The sequence below is a fragment of the Osmerus mordax genome, chromosome 18, assembly GCF_038355195.1.
Source record: "Osmerus mordax isolate fOsmMor3 chromosome 18, fOsmMor3.pri, whole genome shotgun sequence".
NCBI classification, from domain to species: Eukaryota; Metazoa; Chordata; class Actinopteri; order Osmeriformes; family Osmeridae; genus Osmerus; species Osmerus mordax.
Genome location: NC_090067.1, coordinates 11,497,140 through 11,521,487, shown reverse-complemented (window position 1 = coordinate 11,521,487; position 24,348 = coordinate 11,497,140). Strand labels below are relative to the sequence as shown.

Here is a 24,348-nt window from a genome sequence, read left to right as displayed (position 1 = left end):
ATAGGAGGGGCGGGGGGGGGGCAGTGGGTAGCTTGCAGATATCTGTAGAGGACTGGGGTAGAGAGGTGGGGGAAGGATGGCTGTTGGTAAAAAACCGTGGCTTCCGATTCCACCAGCTGTGGTCCTGATGCAATAAGGAACGTGAAATATGGATGTGATTAGCAGGGAGAAGAGATTTGGGGGGAAAGAGGGGGTGGAGGAATTGAGAGATAAAGGGAGGAGAGAATACCCATGGAGATATGAGGCTTGTGATTAATAAAAAAGAAAAGGGGGGGTGGGGTTAGAGAAGAGAGTGTGATTAGTAGAGCACTAGGGCGGGGGGGAGGGTGTAGAAAATAAGGGGGCTTGAAGTGGAGTAAAAGAGACTGCATGCATTTCCATCTATGGAAATGCATGCAGGTTCCAACGCACTCGGCGGGTAACCACGGCATTAGGGCTTACATGCTGGGGTCGTCAGCGAGGGTTGGGGGGGGGGGGGGACAGAGAGAGGGGGGGGGGGGGCGAGTGAGAGATTTGAAGACATGGAGCGAGACTCCGGAGCATGAAGTATTCATCTGACACGGCCTGTGCTCTGATCCCACATGCAGCCGCTCCCTCGCCCAGCCCTGCTGGGACGGAACCCTACCTCCGACACCTTCTCTGTCATCCAATCACACGTCTTGCCTCTCAGCCCCTCCACATAGCACATCCCTGTACAGTCACTATGTCCACTGCAGGAGGGCAAAGAGCACACGCTGTAGAAAGTCATGTTTTACGTGACGATTTTTACATCTCTGGATGTGTTTGTGGGGCGAGTCTTACCTTTTCATTGTCCACAATGTGGCAATACATGGCCATTGATCTGAGAGAGAAGGTGAGTGGTCTCATGGAGGCTGTGGGAGAGTGGGATGTGTTTGGGGGGGTGATGAGAAGATGGCTGGAGATTGAGCAGTGAGGGGGATCTGGATTTGCTCGCTTTGATTAGAGAATGTTGGTTTTCTGAGTGTTTCCTCTGCTGGAAGTCCCGGGCTACCATTCTCCATGTTTAAACTGGGCCCTAAGTACACCTCCAGTATAATCTCCCTTTCCTCCCACCCTCCCTCCTTCAGCAGGCTTGTCTTTCCCTCTGGCTCAATATTTGGTCTTTAAAGTCAATAAGAACCCTGAAGAAGAGCAAAGGAAAGATTGATTTCCGCAACAATATAAAAGCAAATGAAATATCCCTTTAAAGGTCTTCAATAAAAGGTGCTGAATTTAAAACAAAAGCCCCTCGCAAGGATTCTCATCTCACGTCTGCCTCTCTGCCCCCTTTCCCCTCCCTCTCCTCCCCCCTCCCTCCCCCCAGGGTCCTATCCTCCTCCCTCCCTCCCCCCTCCCTCCCTCCCCCCCTCCCTCCCCCCTCCCTCCCCCCGCCGGGTCCTATCCTCCCCCTCCCTCCCCCCCGGGTCCTATCCTCCCCCCTCCCTCCCCCCCCTCCCTCCCTCCCCCTCCCTCCCCCCGCCGGGTCCTATCCTCCCCCCCTCCCTCCCCCCCGGGTCCTATACTCCCCCCTCCCTCCCCCCTCCTCCCCCCTCCGGGTTCCTACCCTCCCCCCTCCCTCCCCCCCCTCCAGGTGCAGGATGCGGTGCGATGCCGAATGGGGGGATGCAAGGACGACAGCGAGAACTCCTCCCGACTCCTGCAAGAACGGACAGGTGCAGATCATGGTGAATAACATTTCCATCTCATCTCACCCAATCCCCTGGCATCGTCCCCCATCCCACTCCCCCCTCCACGCATTCCCAACATTCCCACCCACGCGTACTGCGAAACACCCTTCCAGAAACATCCACCTGACCCCGCCCAACTGCTCCCACGTAAAACCCAAACATCGAGAACCCCCTAGTCCCTTCATTACTTAACACAACGTTCCTTAAATGATAGTTTTTGGGGGGGGGCCATGGCCGTCAACTGTGTTTTTCGTCGCCAGCCCGGCGTCCTTTCCCCACCGTGTCCTCGCTAGGAGGCTTCAACAGGAGCGTGGTCGTAGCGTTCTTCCTCCACAGCTCCTCATCTTTATTCAAACGGCACCAAGCTGCCTTCAGGTGATTCTGCCACAAACGGAGCTAATAGTGTGATAAATCATAAAGACATGAAGTGCCTTCCAATGTCAACGCGGTCGAACAGCTAGCGACGTAGCCGGGCGAACGTGCCCGCCGTGCTTCACACTCCCGCCGCCGACGCGCCCATAGCGATTACGGCCTCCTTACTTGGCTCTGAGGGCGGGAGGACTTCTCATGGGTCTAATCTGTCGTTAAATGGTTTTAGAATGCAGTGTTCTTGCAGCGAAGGAGGCACAAATGATTCATTGGTTTTGTCCCCGTTATGTTTTGGGTAAAGACCCGTTATAGTTGGCCATCATGGGGATCCCTTCACATTGTTCTGGTTTTCAGGCGAGCGCAAACCCTTCTTACCGTCTGTCGAACCCAACTTGTTTGTTGGTGAGATGTCCTTTGTTTAGGATCCTCCACAGTCCCCCACCTTCCCCCTCCTGTCATCTCTCCACCTCACCCATCTCTCCGTCGCTCTCTCCATCCCATCTCTCCACCTCACCCATCTCTCCGTCGCTCTCTCCATCCCATCTCTCCCGCTCACCCATCTCTCCGTCGCTCTCTCCATCCCATCTCTCCCGCTCACCCATCTCTCCGTCGCTCTCTCCATCCCATCTCTCCACTTCACCCATCTCTCCGTCGCTCTCTCCATCCCATCTCTCCACCTCACCCATCTCTCCGTCGCTGTCTCCATCCTATCTCTCCCGCTCACCCATCTCTCCGTCGCTCTCTCCATCCCATCTCTCCCGCTCACCCATCTCTCCGTCGCTCTCTCCATCCCATCTCTCCCGCTCACCCATCTCTCCGTCGCTCTCTCCATCCCATCTCTCCCGCTCACCCATCTCTCCGTCGCTCTCTCCATCCCATCTCTCCCGCTCACCCATATCTCCGTCGCTCTCTCCATCCCATCTCTCCACCTCACCCATCTCTCCGTCGCTCTCTCCATCCCATCTCTCCACCTCACCCATCTCTCCGTCGCTCTCTCCATCCCATCTCTCCACCTCACCCATCTCTCCGTCGCTCTCTCCATCCCATCTCTCCACCACCAGAATCCGAGGTGTGCTAACGTGAGCTACTGCGGCCAGCAGTGTGGCAGCACCGTGCGCTACAGCACCCCTCCGTGCGGCCCGCAGCCCTGTTCGCCCTCCTGTCTCCAGCCGTGCCGGCACGGCTGCCAGCAGGCCTGCTACCACAGCCTGCCGCACAGCAACCATAGCCATGACCACAACCACGCGCTAAACCACGCCCATAACCACACGCACACCCTGGGCCATGACCACATCAGCAGCAAAGCAGTACGTCAACTCATGTGGCGCAGACAGAGCTAAGACTTACTGTAGCGACGGTAGATTTCAGCTCCCAACTCAAATAAAGGTGCAATCTGTCACTTGTCATTGCAATGCACGGTGTGATTTTAAATTTGTGGGGTGGGGGATCGGTAAAAAATCAATAACTAAAAGGTTTTTTCTCCAATCTGGATTAGGAAATTGCAGATTGCACCTTTAATGTAGACAGCTTTGTGAGAATTATAGCAAAAAAAAGAGTTATTAATTTAGATGCCATTTACCTCAAATAACCCACAAAACAGCAACTAGCATGTCTGTTCGACAACTTTATTTCATCTTTTCTAACCAACCTCTCAGTTCTTCTCCGTGTTCTGTTTCATCCAAGCAAGCACTCATTCCTTTGCACATCATGTGAACGTGGAAGGCTTTTGAATATTGACAGGGACACACATCCCATAATATGTTCCCTGTCCGACGACAATACCCCCTGTCTAAACGTGGCTCTCCTTTCTCATGCACTCTGTCAGACGGACTTTGAAAAAGACGTGGACTTGGCTTGTCAGACAGGTAAGTCGCCCCCTTTCCTTTTTGAAACCTCTCTCTCTCTCTCTCTCTCTCTCTCTCTCTCTCTCTCTCTCTCTCTGTCTCTCTCTCTCTGTCTCTCTCTCTCTGTCTCTCTCTCTCTCTGTCTTACTCTCTCTCCCTCTCTCCCTCTCTGTATGTCTCCTTCCTTTCATCCCCTTCTCTCTTCGTTTATTCATGGAGCGGCTGTGAGCAGAGGTAGTTACAGTGCCTGGGCCTGGGCCTGCCCTCCAGTGTAAACGCAGAGCTGGGAGAGATGGGGGATCTGAGTCTAGCCCGTTTGAGATGATCATTTCCTCTCATACAGTACCATTCTATCCAGTGGCATTTCAGTGATAGACCTGAACAAGTCTGTCATCGAGTGTGCATGATAATGATGCCCTGTAGGGTGTTCAGAGGTATCACACTATGTTCCTGCCATTGGTGTGTGTGTGTGTGTGTTTCTGTGTGTGTGTGTGTGTCTTTGAACAGAAATGTATTAACGCACCGTCACTCTCTCCCTCCACCCTCGCAGAGAGAGGACACCCATGTAAGTTTGTCACCCTCTCAAAACACTGTTGGGCCCAGTCCGAAACCAGCCTAGCGGCCTGTCCTCCTCTCCAACCATGTAGTCGAGAGCACTCAGATGGGATTGGGTAGGCGGAGCTATCAGAGCTCAGCTCACACCTATCTAGTCCTGTCAGATCTGCTCGCACCAACAGAGTAGGAGACATGGGTAGGGTTCAGGGGCTCTGTTTGGGACTGGGCCACCGCCATGCAAGTGTCATCAGATCCCGATGGCCCAGTCCTAATATGAGATGCATCGCTGTGCTTTTTGCTTCAGTGTTTTAAGTAAGTTACTGGACTAGATCTCATGGAATTGGGCCTAGAGTGGAGGAACACTTGACATCTGATTGGGCTATGAGCATGAGAATAAGCATGCCAGTGTTAGTCTACTGTGTTGGTTTTGCAGTAGGACATAGTGTGAAATATAATCACTTCAACCAACTAAGGACCAGCCATTGGTAGCTTGCATGCCCTTGCCAGGATCTCCTTGACTACAATATAACCTTGTTTTCTGGACTGGTTCAATATCCTCATCGTACGAGATTTCTTTATATGGTTGAAAGTGTTTTGTTAGCACAGCCTACAGGCTTTTCTCTGAGATTAATTCCTGTTGAATCTCCTTCCTGTCAGCATGTAAACTATGTGTGTTGTTGAATCAGATGACCCTGTTGTTGTAGAATGTTCCAGCATAGTCTCCTCTTGTATACTCCCCCCCCCAAGCATGAAACAAACAAAGTATGCCCTCTTGTTTTCAGTTTAAAAATTGTTTTTGCAAAGAAACCACACCATCTGTCAGGTAATCTTAGGGCACAAACAAACACACACACACACACCCTCTCTACCAAACACACACACACACACACAGTGTAGAATAATTGTGTGTCACATTGAGGTAACGAATAATGAGTTCCCATGGCAACCGTGCAGGACTACAGAGCTCGGCGGTGAGGGAATTCAGGGCCTTCTCCTTTTGCTCTGTGGATTCTTTCAACTAGTCAATAAGGCAGCTTTCTCCAGGGGCCAGTCTCCTCCAGGGGCCAGTCTCCTCCAGGGGCCAGTCTCCTCCAGGGGCCAGTCTCCTCCAGGGGCCAGTCTCCTCCAGGGGCCAGTCTCCTCCAGGGGCCAGTCTCCTCCAGGGGCCAGTCTCACAAGAAAGGCCCCAGGCCAGAAAGTCCTGGCCAAAAGTCACCTCGGACAAATTTCTTAGAAAACTCTTACCGACCGTGAAATGAGGAATCCTAACTTTTCTTTCAGAGAGGTTCCTACTCTCCTCAGGGAAAGCATCATAGTTTATTCACACTCCCTGTACAAAGCAGTTTCTTCTTATAAATATTTTTTCGCCATCAGGTTTTTCATTTTCAGTCAATAAAACTGCATTTATTCATATTTGGTTGGAGGATGTTGTTTGAATTAATTAATTAAAGGTATTTTCAATATAAAATACTTTTTGAGGAGGCGTTTAGAAGATTTGGCTTTGCCTCCTGTTGCTAACTTAATCTCTTCTCCTGTTTGTGTTCTACCCCCCCCATCTCACTATCTTACCCTTTTTATCTTTCCGTCGCCTGCTTTTTGGTTCTGCATGGTGACTGTCTAATGCTCCACACACGTGTTCATGCATTCATTATCCACTTATATTCTTTGTGCGCTGTGTACGGTCCATCCATTTTTCATATCTTCACCTTCATCTGTTCCTCCTCTCCCTCCCTCTTCTGTTTTTTGCCTCTCTTCTTTTCTTCCCCCACATCTGTCATCAACCTGTTTGTATCCCTTTACTTTGGTATGTCTCTCTCTCTATTTCTCTATCTCTCTCGTGTCTCTTTTGATTGCTCCCTGCCCTCTTCTGCCTCCCCCCTTCCACCTGTCCTTTCTCTTTCCCTTCTCTCCCTCTCCTCTCCCCTAGTCATCTTCAAAGAGGTGAACACCTGTAACCCGGCAACCATCACTGGTACCCTCTCCCGCATCTCCCTCGACGACGAGGACGACCCCAAGCTGGCGGCCCACCAAGAGGGGGGGGTGGGGGTCAACTTCAGCTCCCTGCCCGGAAACATCCCCCCTCCCAACCTCATCGTCCAGGTGTTTGCTTGATGGATTGCTAGGATACGTTTTTATTGTGTAGCTTTTAACTTTCACTCATTTATCCCATTTACACCCCAAATAAGCATTTTACAAAAGAAAAACGGAAAATTGCATTCCAACTGTAATTGTTTCCCAGTCAGGTTACGTAATGTGAGAGAATGTACAGATCCAGCTAGGCTCATCCTGCAGTTCCTCCTCCCTTCCTGTAGGTGCCACCACTGGGGGGCCTGAACGAGCTGAGCGACACCCCCCTGAAGAAAGAGATGAACGTGGAGCAGCAGAGACAGCAAGGTGGCCAGCGTAGCGGCGCACCCGTCTACCTGTGCACCGAGAGCAGCCTGGGTTGGGCCCGCCCGCCCTCCAACCCCCAGGATGGCAACGGAGGAGGTGGAGAGGGGGACTACATGGTCTTACCCAGGAGGACAATCAACCTCAAGCCCCCTCTGCCTCCCTCCTCCCAGGGGGGCCTCAGCCTGGGCCTGGGGGGCGAGGACAAGCCCCTCAACATAGCCGTGGAGGACCCCCCCTTCCCCCCGCCCCCGTCGCCCATGACCCTCCACCCGGCCGAGAGCGAGGCCTACCCGGCCGACTTCATCTCCCCCGGCGACCACAACATGAACATCGCCATGAACCTCAACCGCTCCTACGGCACCCTCAAGCAGCTCCCTCACGGGCACGGACACCTGCTGGCGCCCGCCGGCCTCGTGCACGCCCACGCCGGCCACGTGCACGCCCACGGTCACTCGCTGCAGCTGAAGCCGGGCCAGAGGCCGTCGGTGCGGCAGATCCTGACGGGGGGCAGCACGGCGGAGCGGACCAGGACCCTGCCACGCAACCTGGGGAGCAGCAACACCAACGCCAGCCTCTCTGCTGGGTCCCTGGAGGTGGGTAGGGAGACCGGGGGGGGGGGGGGGGGGGCTTGGCAAACACACACACACACACGGGCTTAGAGGTACGGAAACACGCTGTGTGTAATTGATGGCGTCAACACCCTCCAGCTAGCACAGAGGGATTTCCATATAACCAGTATTAGGACGGAGAGGCGAGGGGAAGGCACACTGCATTATGGGTACTTCCAGTCAAATGATGGTACTTACTGCTCACTGGGACGATGGTTGTGGTTATCCTCACAGCAGTGTGTGAGTATGTATGTGGCCTCAATCTGGGTGAATAACGTTGGAGATCTGTCTGTATTCAACCACCTGAAGACATACACACACGCACACACACTGAGGAGATACGGAGCCCTCACCCAAGCATGCTGACTCACAAGGTTGATTAAGAAAATGGAGACACTTCCAGAAAGAAAAGTGCCGATGCTTCATTCAGGAACGAGGACATTAAGGACGCACCATTAAACCGGCTCACTCCTAAGATATATGAGTGTACTCATGAATATCTTTAAAGTTATCTCCTCAGAGAGGCCGAAAGGTCTCGACGCCTGGCACGATCAATAATGTATCTGCCTCTGCTATAATTTCATCTTCTTTTGAATAATACTTGATTTGGAGATGGATATCAGTCCTTCAAGATGAAGCAGTACCTCCATTCAGTAATTCAGTCTCTGACTGAAACTTGACGATGCGTTATGGGATGATTGCAGAAACGGACCTGAAAAGGGTTTTGATGTTGTTGATTTTAATGCTGTTTGTAAAATGAGGATGAGAAAGTTCATTGAAGATATTTTTCCACTGGTGTGAAAGAAAGAAAAGCCATAAGCGATGGAGGGGGGGGGGGGGGGGAGGACTGATTCAAAAGTAAAAGTTCAGGGTAAACAAACTGAGCACAGCTCTCTTTAATGTTCCTGTTTTTGACGCTGCCTGGACTTTAATTTGTACACAGCACATCGAGTGTTCCCAGCCCAACGATTTACCCTACAGAGACACATGTGCCGGTGTGTGTGTGTGTGTGTCTGTGTGTGTGTGTGCGCGTGCTTGCAAGTGTGTGTACAGTAGCTCTGCTCACGAACATTGATATACATGTGCATGAGAGTTTGATGCTCAACTCGGAAACACAAAATGTCACGGGGAGACATCCTGTCTCAGGTAAGGAGCCACTCTCCCTTCCTCCAGAGATACAAGAAGCGCTTTGAAAGGTGAGAGGCCGTCTGGTTGACCTGCGTGAATGAGAGACGTCCACAGGAACACACTCTGGCGACGGGGGTGGTATTTCATCTCTTTATCAGCCCCCCGTCTGCAGGGCTCCCAGAACTGTCTGTGTGTGTTAGATCAACAGCTTTCAGAGAATTTTGTATTTTTGTATTTTTTTACACAAACAAAATGTAGCTTTAAGGTACCTGGGAGCACAGCTCTCCAATCTGTGTATTCTGGAAGAGAGAGAGACAAGGAGGAGGAGGCAGGAGTGAGAAAGAGAGAGAAAGTGCACATTTGAGAGAGATGGCATGTCAAGGTTAGGCAATAACTTTTTTTTGTGGCTGCTTTGAAATGAAACGGACCACCGTCAGTAGATGGAGCGAACGCAATGTCAGCTGAAACAAGGTCTTTAAATGGAAGTTCTGCAGAATTTGAGTCACGGTCTGAATCAAGATCACATCTACAGATAGCTCCACTGGTTTAGTGTGAAATCTAATTGATGTTTGATGAAGTTGTAATGTCAGTGGCTGACATTTAGCAGAAGCAGGAAGTAATCACGGCCAATTCTATGCAGTCATCCACCATTTCAGTGGTAATCTCAATAAACCTTTAAAGACACAATGTCGGTAACAAAAAAATAATTGTAAAAAAGCATAGATAACATCTGCATTTTTGAGCAGTAGGGGAAGTGCGTGTGTGTGTGTGTGTCTGTGTGTGTGCGTGTGTGTGTGTGATGGACCATGATTGATGATATCTTCTCTCCCCCTGCCCCCTCCTCCCCCAGAGGAAAAGAGTACGGTACTCTGAACTGGACTTTGAGGTAAGATCCCGCCCCCCAACCCATCCTCAGCCTGTCTCTGCTTCTGTCTGCTTCAGCCAGGTTTGAGTGGCACATAGAAGAGCCAATGGCACTGCTAATCCCCTTCCTATGCGCCTGTATCTCTTGTGCATTTGACGCCTTCAGTTAGTACAGTTCAATCGTTGCTGTTTCTCTTCAACAAAGATCTCAAGCCCTCTGAACTTAATAATATTTGATCTGATGGAATTTGGATTAATTGGCTTCACTATTATTTAATGAATAAAAATATTATAGCATGTTTTATTGTGGTCAGTTAATTATGTTACTGGCTGACAGTGCAATCATGAATTCGTCAGCGTCAACATTTGGTCGATTTCCTTGACCCACAAGCTGTGCGTTTTAAAAACACTGCTCTACCCAGCTGTAAATCCCCGAGCTCTTGGTTGAAGAAACAGCAGGGACTGTTCTATTTGAGTGAATGAGTAGCGGAGACTTCAACTGACAATTTGTTGGTGTTTTCGTACAATGGGTTTGGTTGTTTTTAGCAGTGTGTGTGTGTGTGGGGCGGTGGTGCATTTGTTTGTGTGAAATAATCTTCTGTAACCATGGAATGATCGAGACCTGGGAATCCTGGGAACCTCCAGTCTCAAGCAGCCCCTCTTTGAAATCCCCCCCAGTCAAACTAAACACTGACACAACATCAATCAGTGAGTCGCTAACGGCTTCCCTTGTAAAGGCTGGAGATTCACTTTCCACCTGTGAATGTGTCGGGTGGGTGGTTGTCATCGTCGGTAGTGGAAAGTGTGTGGTAGAGAGAAACTAACTGGCTAACTAGCACTAGCGCTCCTAACCCCCTTGGTTGCCCTTAGACTCTGGTCTGAGAACAGTTTCCTGTTTCTGCACCTTAACTGTACTCTGAATCAGGGGGAGGCTAAGCTGGTCCTGGGTCTCTCACTACGGGCAACCTCTCATCCTAACGAACTAATACTCTTCACATACACCGTGTCTGGCGGTGTATGTGCCACTGCATGAAAACGTACAGCATACATCACGTACCACTTGTGCCTGGCCTCTCTAAACAGCGTGCGGTATGTCGCTGTGTAGGGTACAGTCCCTTCACGATAAATAATGATGCTGTCTAAGTCGGAAACTTTTAAGAACACCTAAGCATTTGGGAAAGAAAGCTCCCCAAAAATAGACTGAGAATATTTTCACTCAGCGACAGCGACTCTGGATCTCCTTTGTAAGGCTTAGAGCAGAGTGGCTAACAAGGTTGGCCAGAGTGACAGGGTGACAGACAAACAGAGAGGGAATAAAGTGCACTTTGAAGTAATTGATGGAGGTGCTTAACTCACCCCCCAGCCTCGGACAGCTAGCGCAAGTGTTGGTGGATGGCCTTTGCGACCTTGGGAGTGCTCGTGTCGATTAGCTAGCGAGGCGGCCAAAGCACTGGCCATTAGCTTCGGGAAAGGACAGTGTCACACTGATTCTCCTTTCAAGAACTCACACTTCACCCAGAGAAGTAGCCCTGAGAGTCCTGTTTGCAGTTAGTACTCCGCCTTCAGACAATAGCTGTCAGCTGAATGTCAACAACCTGCCTGGCTAACCGACTAACCGGCTAGCATGTTAATCCCTTTTGGTTGTCACTTATTCCAAGTAAAGTGCTTTATCAAACCGCAAGCAGCTGTCAAACCCTAGCCAGAGGTACTTTCATATTGGACCCAAGGAGTTACTGTTGAGCCTTTCTTTCTCAGCTGACCTCGCTCAGTCCCCCTCAGCCAATTAGGCGGCCCCACTCTCTCCATCCCCTGTTTCCCCCTGCCTCCGCCTTTGGCTTTTCTTTTTTTCGTTTCAGTTCATTTTTTGCTGTCCCTTCCTCTTTCCCTTCCAGAAAGTGATGCACACTCGCAAAAGACACTCTGAACTGTACCATGAACTCAACCACTCCTCCAAGTTCCACACCATAGACAGGTATAGCAGAGACCCTGCCATGTCCTCTTTCAAGGTAAGACCACCAAGCATAGAGGGAATTAGTGTCCTGACTAGACCCTCCACCCCCCACCCCCTACACTCCTGAGTTCAGTAGAGAACCACAGCCAGTGCACCTTAACACACAACCCAAGACCAACGGCGTCTGTCTGTTTGGGTGACGTGAGCCGATGGCGAAACTGTCACCCAGTTAGTGCATGTTTTGGTTCTGGGGAGTTAGTGCATGTTTTGGTTCTGACCCTGCTCATACACGTTCGATTGGATGATGGTCCAACCTACATTTACATTTAGTCATTTAGCAGACGCTCTTATCCAGAGCGACTTACAGTAAGTACAGGGACATTCCCCCCGAAGCAAGTAGGGTGAAGTGCCTTGCCCAAGGACACAACGTCATTTGGCACAGCTGGGAATCGAACTGGCAGCCTTCAGATTACTAGCCCGACTCCTTTACCACTCAGCCATCTGACTCCCTAGGTTTGAGTGTCACCGCAGGGAGAGAGCTCAAGGCTGAACTGAGCTCTCCCGTGTCCTGGGAAGACCGGAACACACCCTCACCCAACACATTATCCCCAAACACAAAACCTTAGATGTTGCTTTGTCTGTCCTGAATGACGTCACGTGGAAAACACTGCCAAACAATCTGATACTGAACAACTCTTAATTGTCCACAGGATGCAAACGTAATGTGCCTGATTTATATGTCCACTAAAAGTCGTCACACTTTGCTTGCAGTAACACTTATAATGTCAGATAATGGTCTTATAAATCTGTGTATAAAGTATGTTTGTGGTTTACCTACCTGTGTGCATGTTCCAATAACTGTGAAGACCTGTTGATCTACCTCATAATAAGAATTCCGTTATAATAATAGAAATGCGTGAACACAAGGTTTCGAAAACTAACCAATGTTAAATCATGTTTTTATGATTATTTGTGTGTGTGGTCCCAAAAAGTGCCTTAATCAATTCATTGTTCTATTGTGTTGTTAAGGAGAAACAGAAGTACCTCATAAACATAGCAGAATTGTCTTACTGAGGTATTGAATTTCTTGAAGGAGTATATAAAAACCTGCTTCCTAATTGGCCAGGCTGAAAATTCAGCCCGCTAACTTACTGGTGCCTTAATAACTGTCACTTGTAACTATTGGTTTCAAGAGCTGTCTTCTGATTTTTCACTCCATCATGACCAATCAATGATCACATATAATGTAAAGCCTGCCCCTTAGCCATATTTATTCCCCTTGATGGATAGATGACATTTTGCTACATGGAAAAGACCTTCACCACTCCAGTTACCGTTAAAGCCATGTTTCCCCATTTGAACTCTGATTGTGTGTGTTTGTTTGTGTGTGTGTGTGTGTGTGTGCGTGCACGGCATGAATGTCTATCCCTTTGTGTGACAGAGGCGTGTGTGAATCTTTAATGCACCATTAGCACCAGACTAAAGAGTCCCTGCTTGCTGTCTCCTGACCTTCAGAGGGCCTATTTCATTAAGATTTAAACACACACACACACACCTTGTGTGTGGAACTGAGGCGCATGGAGCTATGATGTTATTCAGCCTTGATCGGTGTGCTCTCTCTCTCTTAGCCAGCTTCACATCTCATTTAAGCTGCAGGGCTGAGAGCAGAGGCTATTCTGACACGTCTCATACAACTCCCCTCCACACACACACACACACACACACACACACACACCAGACCTGCAGCTTTGCCCTTCATTCCTCATTTGCTCAATGTCTTCATCAAGACACTGAGAAACTCACAGACACTCTCTTATTGTTACTGGGAGTCAGGTGGCTGAGCGGTGAGGGAAGCGGGCTAGTAATCTGAAGGTTGCCAGTTCGATTCCCAGCCGTGCCAAATGACGTTGTGTCCTTGGGCAAGGCACTTCACCCTACTTGCTTCGGGGGGAATGTCCCTGTACTTACTGTAAGTTTCTCTGGATAAGAGAGTCTGCTAAAATGACAACAAAAAAAAGACTAAATGTAATACTGGCCAGCAAATATATGTTTGAGAAATCAGGCTACAGGAAAGCTGCTAGCCGCGTTCAAAGACAAACACATGATCCAATTTGAGGCCGCACACACACAAAAGCAAGTGCAAGCACACACACAAGACAAAAGCACATGCCCATGCAGGTTTTTGGTACCCGGAAGCACGTATTTATTTAAACAAAAAGTGATAGATGGAGAGGGTAGGGGTGGATGTGGGTTATTGTACTGCCTCCATTATAATCGTGGAAGTAGACACTGCACTTAAAAGAGAATAATTACACTGATAATGCTATTAGTGTCTGGCCTTCGACAGACCCCAGCTTGAGTTCAGCTCTGGGACTGTCAACAGGACTCACTCTGACAGCCAGATGCTGACTGTACAGCAATTATGCAGATGTGTGTATGTGTGTGCGTGTTTCTGAGTCAGAGATCAGCTTGTTTCCCAGTATCAGTATGTGAGTTTGGAATTCATAATTGATGACTCAATAATTGCATGATAATGACTGATGTCTCATAACAGCTATAATAACCCCTTTCCTTCAGATAGTGAGTACACTTTTAGCCTCTCCCTAACCTAAAATGTAATACTATGATTTGAAGTGAAACTCATAATTAAAGTCGGTGATCTTATCCCCCACAGATTCCAAGATGTCTAATTAATGGTCTTGATGCCAAGTTTCCATAGTCACAAACACTGAGATGGAACCAGGTTACCATAAATGTCAACTACATAGTCACAATATTACCCACTTAAACATATTATACTAGTGTTACATGGATTTCTAACTGTCCTTAAACTCCTAACTACCTCACAACAAAAACACAACTACCTCAAAAAAAGAACTTAAACAACTTGAGCTTGTGGTGAGCAGCCGTAACGTGGTTCAGTGAGTGCCAAACAACTTCCAAACTATAACCCCTGATCATTGACCTTTTACCCTAACCAAACCCCTCTAACCACCAAGCTCGGTCTTCGTCCCCACACAGGTCCCCCCTCCCCCTCCTCCCAGACAAACCGAGCCACTGCTTGGTCGCAGCATGTCGCTGGTTTACAAAGAGAGTCAACGTAAGCATAAACAAGACATAAACACGAATAACCCCAAACCTAACCGTGTCGTCTGGGTTGGTTTGATGCATGGTGACACTATGCTTTGTAGCATTTAGCGGTTCTGTCCGCAAGTCAGATTTTTAAAGCAACACGGAGATGAAAATATTAATAATAACATTAAAATGTGACCATGGACTAAAACCAACTCATCTAGTCAGACATACTTCATTGGTAGCACCAGATTAGATTTAACCCTCCCTACAGTGAAGTGAACGTGTGTCCCGGAAAGTAGATCTGTCCCCCTGGTGGTGTAATTGATACACAAAGTGCTTAGCACCTTGTTCCCTGTGTGTTATACAATACTTGGAAAGCAGCTGCCCAGTCTAAAATCAACTTGTCTCCTTCTTAGAGGTTTACAAAGGATGGGATGGATTTAAGCAATAATGTCGCTAGATATCAAGTAGCCTAATGGATGGATGGGTAAAGTTAGACCCCATCCAACCCTCTCTGTTAAATGGGTCGTGCCTGATTACAGACAGGGGGTTGATATTGGACTGGACACATGTCTACCATGTAAAGCCTGGGCGGGGGGGGGGGGGGGGGGGGGTAGGTAGGTAATGTATTTGACGTTGTGCTCATTTAGACAACAGCTTCATAAGTCATACAGGTGTTTTGTCCATTTCAGTGCCTCGCGTTAATGTGACCTAAACAGCATAAAAGTCTCAATATAAAGCCATCCATAAGAACAAGCCAGTGAAACAATCAAACAGGTTTATAATCATCTCATAAACTATGATCCACCGCCCATAAAACAGCTTTTAAACCCAGGCACTAAAACGGACCCAACACAATGTGTTCAGTGTGTATCTGTGCAGTCAACCATTGGTTAATGCTAAGAGAGTTTCTCTCTTTTATAAAGAGAGAAAAAGAAACAGTACAGGGGTCAGGCGAGAATTGATCCTGTAACACTCTACCCCAAAGGTAGAAGCCGATGAGTGGATATTATCAGACTATCATCATCCCCATTCACACTCTTAAAGCTTATTTTGTGCTTTCCTCTCGCGCCCATACACGTTCTTTTGATGACTGCAGTGGGCTTAGAGCGCTCTTCGGCATTACCAGGCACGTTCGAACTCAGGTGCAATCAATCGAACGGTCGCTGTTCCCTCGCGAGTTTCCTGTATCCTCCGCAACCTTTTATTTTACGGCCTCTGCTATATAATGCCCTCTCTTCTTTCCCCGCGTGGTGTTACTGATAGGGTGCTAGCGCGCCATGCTACTGGCATAGCAGTGGTGCTGCGCAGGACGACAGAGAGGCAGTTAACCTCTAAGTGATGACGGAGACGCTAGCTGAATGGCGCTCGGCGCGGCAGTGCCCATATGGTCCAAAATAGATGGAGCCTGTGTTCCATCTATCGCTGGTAATAGAGACACTACAAATGAATTGCGTCAGTGGCCTGTGGCTTGGGCGGATAGCCGAGTAGGGAGGCTGACTGACTGCTGAAATATGTATTAGCCGCAGCGCCTGCGCTAATGTTTGGATTCAGAATGGCTTCTCTGTCTCCATCACATTACATATGGAGCCGGGCCATTCGCTCTCTTCTTCGTTCTCTATCTCACTCTCTCCCTCCCTCTCCCTCTTTCTGTCTCTCTGTCTTCTCTACACACAGTTCAAGAGGTGAACACTGAATTTCCGCACAGTGCCCAATGACTCGGTGATACAGCTCTAAATGGCGTAGGGCTGTGTGTGCACTTGTGTGTTTGAGCTGAACAAAAGTCGGGCTCATGCATATTTCAGCACTCGCAATGAGCGTGTTTCCAACTCATCGTTTTACATGTTGCGGATGAAATGAGGCGTGTTTGGGTTCCCTCTGTAGATAGCAGAGTTATGTAGACATCAGTGAGATGAAGAGGATCGGAATGGCATATGGCTGTATGATAATAGAAGGATATGTGACTTACAGTAGCTAGACATGGGGAAGGTTAGGCTATTTGAAGATGATCGACATTTATTTTTTAACGTGCAACCAAGGAAGTAAAGTGGAAAGTGCAATGTTTACTGCGTCTCCATTTCCAAAATCAATTAGCCTAAATTCTAGTGAATACGTGTGCCGTGCATTCATTTTAAGGAATTTAGAGCTGGCTGTTGTATGTTGAATCATCAATGTGAAGGAGGCAGTAAAGGTGAGCTGCATTTATAATGCATCATAAGAAGAATGCGTAAAGGTTGCCCAATGTAATACAAATATAAATAAAAATGTCAAAAACCTTATTGATTTAGGAAGAGCAATTTAACTGCTCTCCCGAACCCTTAGGTCCATGAGCCAATTTGTTAGCATTAGGCTAAGGGGTTCCAATTTCCATACCAAGACATGTTCATTTCCCTCCTCTTTTTTTTAATTTTTTTTTTATCTCACACTCTCCTCTACTCATCCTCGTCGTCTACCATTTTTGTCTCGCTTCCCCTCGATTCCTTGTTTCTTTCACTAGAATAAGCCCTCACTGGCGCAATCGAGGCATTAATTGAATAATTAATTCCTCTCATTAGCTTGTTTTTAATTATTTCCTTGCCCCCTTTTTCCGTGCCGAGTATAAACTCATCATCTGTTGTCTCCCTTCCACACAAATTGCCAATAAAAACCAAGGGCTGGTGCAGCCTAGCATTAGCGCGCTAGCTCTCCCTGGCTCTATCAGTGGCCCCTAATGAGGAGACGGTTAGCTCAGGCGGAACGAAGCTAACGCTAGCTTCGCGCACTGGGAGTCACAATGCTAATTTAGCTCATTTACTGTCCTTGGACCAATTAGAGGGAGGTGAAAGGGGCCAAGTTGCTCGCCGGAACTGTTTGTGGACCGGAGCATGGCCCAGGATGGGGCTGCAGAGGGCTGGCCTTCAGCTCCCAGTCTGAGTGACTTACTGTTATGCTCATTTGTTAGCTACGTGTAGCGCTAATGGAATTTATTTAGCTCAATGTTTCTGGGAAATGTCCCTTTGAAGGCCCTTATTACCAGAGTGCCACACTAATCTTAATCTTTCTTTGCAAAATATAAGTGGGAATAAAAACAACTTTCCCTAGTGGCTGTGCTTTAATAGACAGATTATTATGCAGAAGAAAGAAGAACGTTATTATTTCCTGCCTGGTAGAAGAAAGATACAGGCCGTTTCAATCCACGTTTCTCTCCGTTCTTGTCTTGTTGCGAACTCGTTTGACGTCATCTTTCATTGCCCAAGTGGTTCCAATCCAAAGAACACAAGTCACCAACAACGCCCAAAATACTCGGAAGTGTTCTTGATCCTCCCCTTTCATCGAGGTTGCATTGGTTGGTGACTTGGCCAGCGAGAACGCATCTGATTTCCCAGAAGTCATTGCAAGAACACACGCATCTCAAATCGTTCCCCGTCCTCGCGGTCTTGCAAGACCGTTCTCGCAAGACGCTTGGCAAGAACATTCTTCTCAAGTACGCAAGTACGTTCTTAGCGTTCTTCGAATTGATACACAGCCATAGACTTGGAAGGGATTAGCACACCGTGCTAGGGTTACTTGGATCATCTATTCCGATTGGCTCAAAAGCCCACTGACAAGTCATAAATCAACAGTTGTTTTCTGATATCCACTCATCTCTGGCCTAGTCTTACAGTTCAATCTCGCCTTTGTGTCCAACATTACTTTTAATCGGTTCATCTTCATGTCGATTTCTGTCATTTGAGTTTTGCCATTCGTGTGAAATGTTAACTGAATGTTGTCTGTGCTCTGCGTCAGGTTTTTACATGTTTTGCTTCTTTCTATCCTGTTTCTTTTGTTTCCCTTGTTGGCTGGTTGGGCTCAATATTTGCATGGGTCTTAGTTTGACTGTAGCCAGACAGTCAGCAGAACCAAGGGCAGCAAACACCAGAAAGGTAAAATGAACCTATAGGAGTAGCCGTAGTAGTACCCTCCACTCTCTTCTCTAACTCTCCGCTCAACCCCTCCCCAACCCCCCCCCCCCCCCCTCCCCCCCTCACTACCTCTGCTTGGGTTTTCTCTGCAGGTCCTGGTCATGTTCTACATCTCTAACATGTCTTTAGATCAGACTGCAAAAGATTCTACATATTTTTTAGGCTAGTGCTCCAAATCCCCATGGCAACATGTATCCCTGTTATTCTGGTAGGGCAGTCTCTCTAGCCTGATCTAGGGGACAGGAGATACAGTTGAATTTGAGACCCTGAAGAACAGCATAAAAGGGTAATAGAAAATAGGAAAAGGTGAGGAGGCCAATCAGACAATAGATGAGTCATAAAGAAACTGAGACAGAAAACGTCAGCAGTGGAGGAAAGAAAAGATATATTGAATGGAATGATGAAGCAAGAAAGTGGGGGTTGAGAGAGAGAGAGAGAGAGAGAGAGAGAGAGAGAGAGAGAGAGAGAGAGAGAACCCCAGGCTACTGCACACAACAAGCAGTACTCAGCTTTTCGGTTGGTTGCAAGGTTGTGGTTTCGGGTACGCAATAGGGTTGCCAGGTTTGGGGCATGCACTGGCTTGGTTTAGAAGTGGCCAAAATGGTACCATCAGGAACAGATCATTCCTAACTGGAGACACATGAGTTACCAGACAAGGCTCTGCTCTGCCTGCGCGCCCTCCTTCCTCCTCTGTCATCCCCACCTCCTGTTTTCTCTCAGAATGTGTTTAAATGAAACCTTAGTCTTTCTTAACTTTGCTCTTTCTTTCCCTTAGTGTTTTTCTGTACATTGCATATGGACGTCTGTGTGTGTCTGTCTCTGAATATGCGAGCGTACATGAGTGCTTGGTTGTGTGCTTTGTTTGCTTTCCTGTGCGTGTGTGTGTGCGTGTGTGTCAGGAGAGAACCGGAGAGGAGGACTGTGACACGGAGAGCAAAAACAAAAAGGGGGGGGGGGGGGGGGGGAGGTTGTATAAGCTCAGAGCAGACACTACTGTTCACCCATGCAGACTGTCAGTGATCGCCATTCCCTCTCTCTCTCTCTCTCTCTCTCTCTCTCTCTCTCTTTCTCTCTCTCTCCTTCCTCCTCTCTTTTCCCTCCATTTTATCACAACAGAGGGAAAAGCGATGGAGCATTTCGTCTGCCGGAGGTGAAAAGAACTCCTTGAGTGTAAGTAGGGGCCAACCGCCGGAAAGAGAAGGATGGGGTGAAGGGACGGAGGAATGGAGGGAGCTACTGTAGGGAGAGGAGGAGAGGAGGAAGAACGAAACACACGCTAGCTGTGCAATCGTGTTAGCCTAGTCTCCCAGGGATAAAGTTAGGCTTGACTGCAGCATTACCCACACTCCTGCATTACAAAATGTTCCTTCTCAGGCGTTTAGCATGCAAATTGGCTCCAAGATTATGCTTTTGTATTCATTTTACCAACTGTCAGCCCGCAACATGCTGAGAATTATAATCAGACTGACAACGCCCCCTGGTGGTATTATCTCAGACAGGAGGAAGGCAATAAAAGGTGACACAAAAACACACAATGTTGTTGTGTGTGTGTGTGTATGGGATGGTGGGGACAAAGGAAAATGCTCATACAAACATGATTAATGTGTAAATATAGAGGTGAGTAGAGAAGAAAAACAAGAAATTCTGGGAGAGGGTTGCCAGAAGTAGTGAAGCGTGCGGTGCAGAAGTAGCAGCGCACACATGTATGCCCTGTCTCTCTCACACACACACACACACACACACACACACACACACACACACACACACACACACACACACACACAGAGACACACGCACACACACACAGACACACACACATACAGACACACACACACACGCACAGAAACAGAGCCAGAGGGTTGTGGCAGCAATATAGTCACAGATTCTGACATCCATCCAGACGCACATACATCTCATTTTCAACCCAGTGAGTTTGGGGAGCTGTGCCAGGGGTTGTGAATCTATTTCCCTGTAGAGGTTTAGTAATGGCTGCTCAGTAATACGACTTCAGGTACTCAGAAAGACAGTACTGTGTACACATTCCAGAGGAGATCATTCAAAACACAGAGAAAATGACTCCCAAGTGATTGTACTGTAATCAAACATGACTGTCTATGGAGTGCCATCCATTTAATAGTTAATCATATTTTAATCTGAGAAAAATATATTTAACAATAAATTAAGTAAATGGCCTTCTATTTTGCTTCCTAAAATGACACCAAAAATATTTGGATTATATGGATGTTGGAAAGAGCAGTAACTCATTAAAATCGACTGAAATATACTGGAAATCTTGGTTGAAGCGATAAATAAATAAATTTCTAAGCTCAAATAAAACCTTGACTACTCTAGGTCCTAGGTTTGGGCTAAGCTCCCAATGTTTACGATGTCTGGCTCCGCCCCTGCCCACAATGCAATTTACATCCTGTGGCTTTCACTCAAGCTGATCAGTGATCCAAAATTCCATGGTAGTTGGTGAGATAAGTGGGTCGACTTGCTTTGATGAAGCGACTCAGTTTCCAGACCTGTTACCATCCTCCATCTTCATGCTAGGCTGCATCTGAATCTGTTTAACTGTTATCTCCGCTAGATAAGGATCCTTATTAGTATTATGGGCCTTATCTATCAGTAATGATAACCCCACTCCAGTCTTTAGTTAAATCAACGCACATATGTATTTCGTAAGTAGGAAGAGCCCGCAGACCTCACGCAGCGATCACAGATCCTAGCCCAGGGCATTTAGGCTGGAACGATCAGTCTGCAGAGCACTGATTAGGAGAGGTGAGAGCTGTATGGGAGATAGCTTGTAGCTTTAAAGCGAGGAGGGCGGAAGCATCATTTGAAAGGAGAACACATAACAGGGAGGTGAGGCTGAGGGGGCGAGCGACGGATGTCGGCAGCCTAGCTTGAATCCAGATGCAGTGAGAGGAGAGCCTGCGGAGAAGGATCCGGAACCAGCCGCTACTGGAGTCTCAGATCTTCACTCTTGAGTGTCTTAGGGCAGACTCACAGACACGTGTCACGACTTGACTCCTGATAAAACAACAACCAAATCGTCTCCCCGTCCACCTTGATTAAGCTTAACAGCGAGCGACACACGAGCACTACAGACAGGCACACCTTAGGACCCAGCCTAGTGCCTCGTCTCTCATGTTTTGTCGTGGCTCTTGTCGTCTCTCTCCCCCCCCCCCCCCCCCCCCCCCCTGCAGGACAAGTCGAGCCCGGACGACCAACAGTCCTGGGACAGCTTCAAGACCATGACCCCCGAGCTGACCATCGTCCCCGGGGAACAGAAGGACAGACTGGAGCTACACAACAAGACCTGGGACTCCTCGTCCGCTAACACACCTGACAACTCTGAAGGAGACTTCCAGACTGAAGTGTGAACACGTGCATTTATACGGACACACACACACACAAATATGGAATATGGCGACTCATACACACATGGATACACACACACACACACTCACACACCACTTATACGCAGAGGTTCTGACAGCCTTTGAGTTCCAGTCTGATTTGCTCGAATCGAAAAGGCATTTGTTTATTGCGAAAGAGTGGACGTTCATGAAAAGAAGGCTGTTCTTTTCTATATTTTCACACGGACATTTGAAATGAGAGAACAGAGACTTCTTGACGAGACTGGGATAGAGACGTTTTTAAATTAATAGAAAACTATACAAAAAAAAACTGTTTCTGAAAATGTCTTGATTTTATTCTGGAAAAAAAGGATTATCTTTCACCTGTTTGATGATTTGAGAAAAAAAAAAGAAGAATATTTCTGCACCATTTTGTTCTTTTTATAGGAAAAAAACCTCACTGATGTTTCGCACACTGTTAACCCCCTTAGGCTCCTGTCTCTCTTTCCCTGCAAACGGATGACTCAAGCACTCATTTCTACCTTATTCTTTTGGGGGGGTTTGGGTGTTGGATTATTGATAAGTGCCACCCTCTGTCTTTCCGGTGAAACATCCCTCTCAACCCTTCATTCACACATCCTCTTCTGTCAACACTGTATTTGTTTCTGTTTTGGATTATTACGTTTTGTCCTCTCTATGGTTGGAAATCGTTTTGTTTTGCCGCCGCCTCCCCCCCACCCCCCTTAAAAATGAGAGAAAAATAATCCACTCGAGTCGCAGTTGTGTTCATGGTCTATATGTTACGGTTGGTTTTAAGTGGAGGTTTGGTTTGTGCTTGTAATGCCTTTTCCTGTGAGACTTTTCCATGTGGACTTTTAAAGAATGATTTCTAACACCTTCTGGGTGACATGTGAGCTTGCTTTCTGAGAGAACATCCACTGCATGCCTGGGAGAACAAGACGTGGGCAGCAACTCAGGCTTTTTACCGCATTATCTCCATTTTTTTTCTCCTGGTTTGAGATAAAAGGCTTTTAAGATCTCAACATTAGAATCAATTACACACACGCCCAGCCTAGCCAGCCTTTGTTGATGTCAGGCGACGGGGTGCCCTCCTTTAGCATATCTCCCCGATGGAAATGTTCCAGCTGCTTCTCTCCATTCCTCATCCACGCACTGCCACAGATCCTAGTGAAAGTATTGATCGCGATGCCAAGCATCCAGCCCCTTCAAAGTAACCAGGAAGGAAATGGAGTTAAGTCCAGATAACTCAGATGACTGTGTTTCAAGCTCAGAGTGTCTGCGCTATAGACTAAACAAACAGTAGGAAAGGAAAGTGAGGATAGAAAATGCGCAGCCAAAATGTTCCACATCTGCGTGTCCTGAGGTGCGAATCCTAAATAAGTCAATGTTCTGTCTGACTCCCCCCCCTTCTCTCTCTCTTTCTCTCTTTCTTTCTTTCTTTTTCTTTCATTCTCACCATGCCCTCTCTCCTTATCTCCACAATCTATCCAAGGGAACATGAAATCTTTATGTAACAGTGTAGTCCGTTCAATCAGCGCTCACTAACACACTGCTCAGGGAGTCACGGTTGAAACCTTTGCTGAATAATCGATATGACTGTCAGCAGGACAGCGAAAGACAGGAGGGGGGAGAAAACCAAGGAAAAAGAAGGGCGAACATGTGACTCATGGATGGAGAAGAGAGAGTTGAGTTTCATGTGCAGTGATAACGAGTTAAGATAAACTGTAATCTCAGTTTAAGATGGTAGATTTATTTGATGACAAATGGGGCTGATTCACTAGTTTCCATCTCCCCCTTCAGATAAGCATCAGGAGCTGGTAGAGGTAGAAAGAGGAGAGAATATGATGGAGGTAGAAAGAGGAGAGAATATGATGGAGGTAGAAAGAGGAGAGAATATGATGGAGGTAGAAAGGCCTCCTGCTAGGATGAAGCCATTAATTAGTCTTCTCACAAAAACCCTCCTCTTACCTAATTAGCCGGTGATCCAGGGAACCGTGTGTGTGTGTGTGGAAGTGCGTAAGAAGGCTGGCGCGTGTGTATGAGCAAAGCAGTGCAGGAGAGAGAGAGAGAGAGAGAGAGAGCAGGAATGAGCTAAAAACCGTTATTATCAAAAGGATGGCGATTTGTCCTGACATTTTCGAACGCAGTCCTCATCCATCTGTTAAAGGATCCCTAGTGCCCTAGCGCAGCCCAGACGCAGATGGCAAGACAAGAGTGCTAGCCTCTCTAACCTTTCCAGCTAATCAGCTGAAACACACTGCTCCAGATGCCTCCACGTGGGGAGGTTGTATGTAGGCGCTGGCCTGAGGTCAGTTTGACACTCCTCGTATGGATCAATGTAAGGATCTGGCGAGGGATTGGCTGATCCTAGTTCAGATTTCGGAACCTTGGGTCGTGTGAGGTTTGTGGTGGGCGGGGGCGTGTGCTGTCGTCGTAGTAACCTGAAGCTGAGATGTGAGGTGGGTGAACAGGACACCTGGGAGACAGGTAAGTGAGACAAATTCAGATTCTCACTGGTCGCTGCTCACAGTCGTGTGACTTGGCCTAT

General features: G+C 47.8%; 1 protein-coding gene across 1 annotated transcript in view; it reads left to right on the top strand.

Annotated features, from left to right (window-relative positions):
- Positions 1 to 22,643, top strand: part of adgrb2 (adhesion G protein-coupled receptor B2) — a 114,023-nt gene extending 91,380 nt beyond the window's left edge. The window contains 11 exon segments of the mRNA XM_067256320.1: positions 1,592 to 1,648; positions 1,650 to 1,685; positions 3,119 to 3,364; positions 3,883 to 3,922; positions 4,452 to 4,466; positions 6,384 to 6,556; positions 6,769 to 7,443; positions 9,437 to 9,472; positions 11,343 to 11,456; positions 19,534 to 19,587; positions 21,627 to 22,643. Coding sequence (XP_067112421.1) covers positions 1,592 to 1,648; positions 1,650 to 1,685; positions 3,119 to 3,364; positions 3,883 to 3,922; positions 4,452 to 4,466; positions 6,384 to 6,556; positions 6,769 to 7,443; positions 9,437 to 9,472; positions 11,343 to 11,456; positions 19,534 to 19,587; positions 21,627 to 21,803 — 1,623 coding nt within the window. The 3' untranslated portion in view covers positions 21,804 to 22,643.
- The last annotated feature ends 1,705 nt before the right edge of the window (positions 22,644 to 24,348 follow it).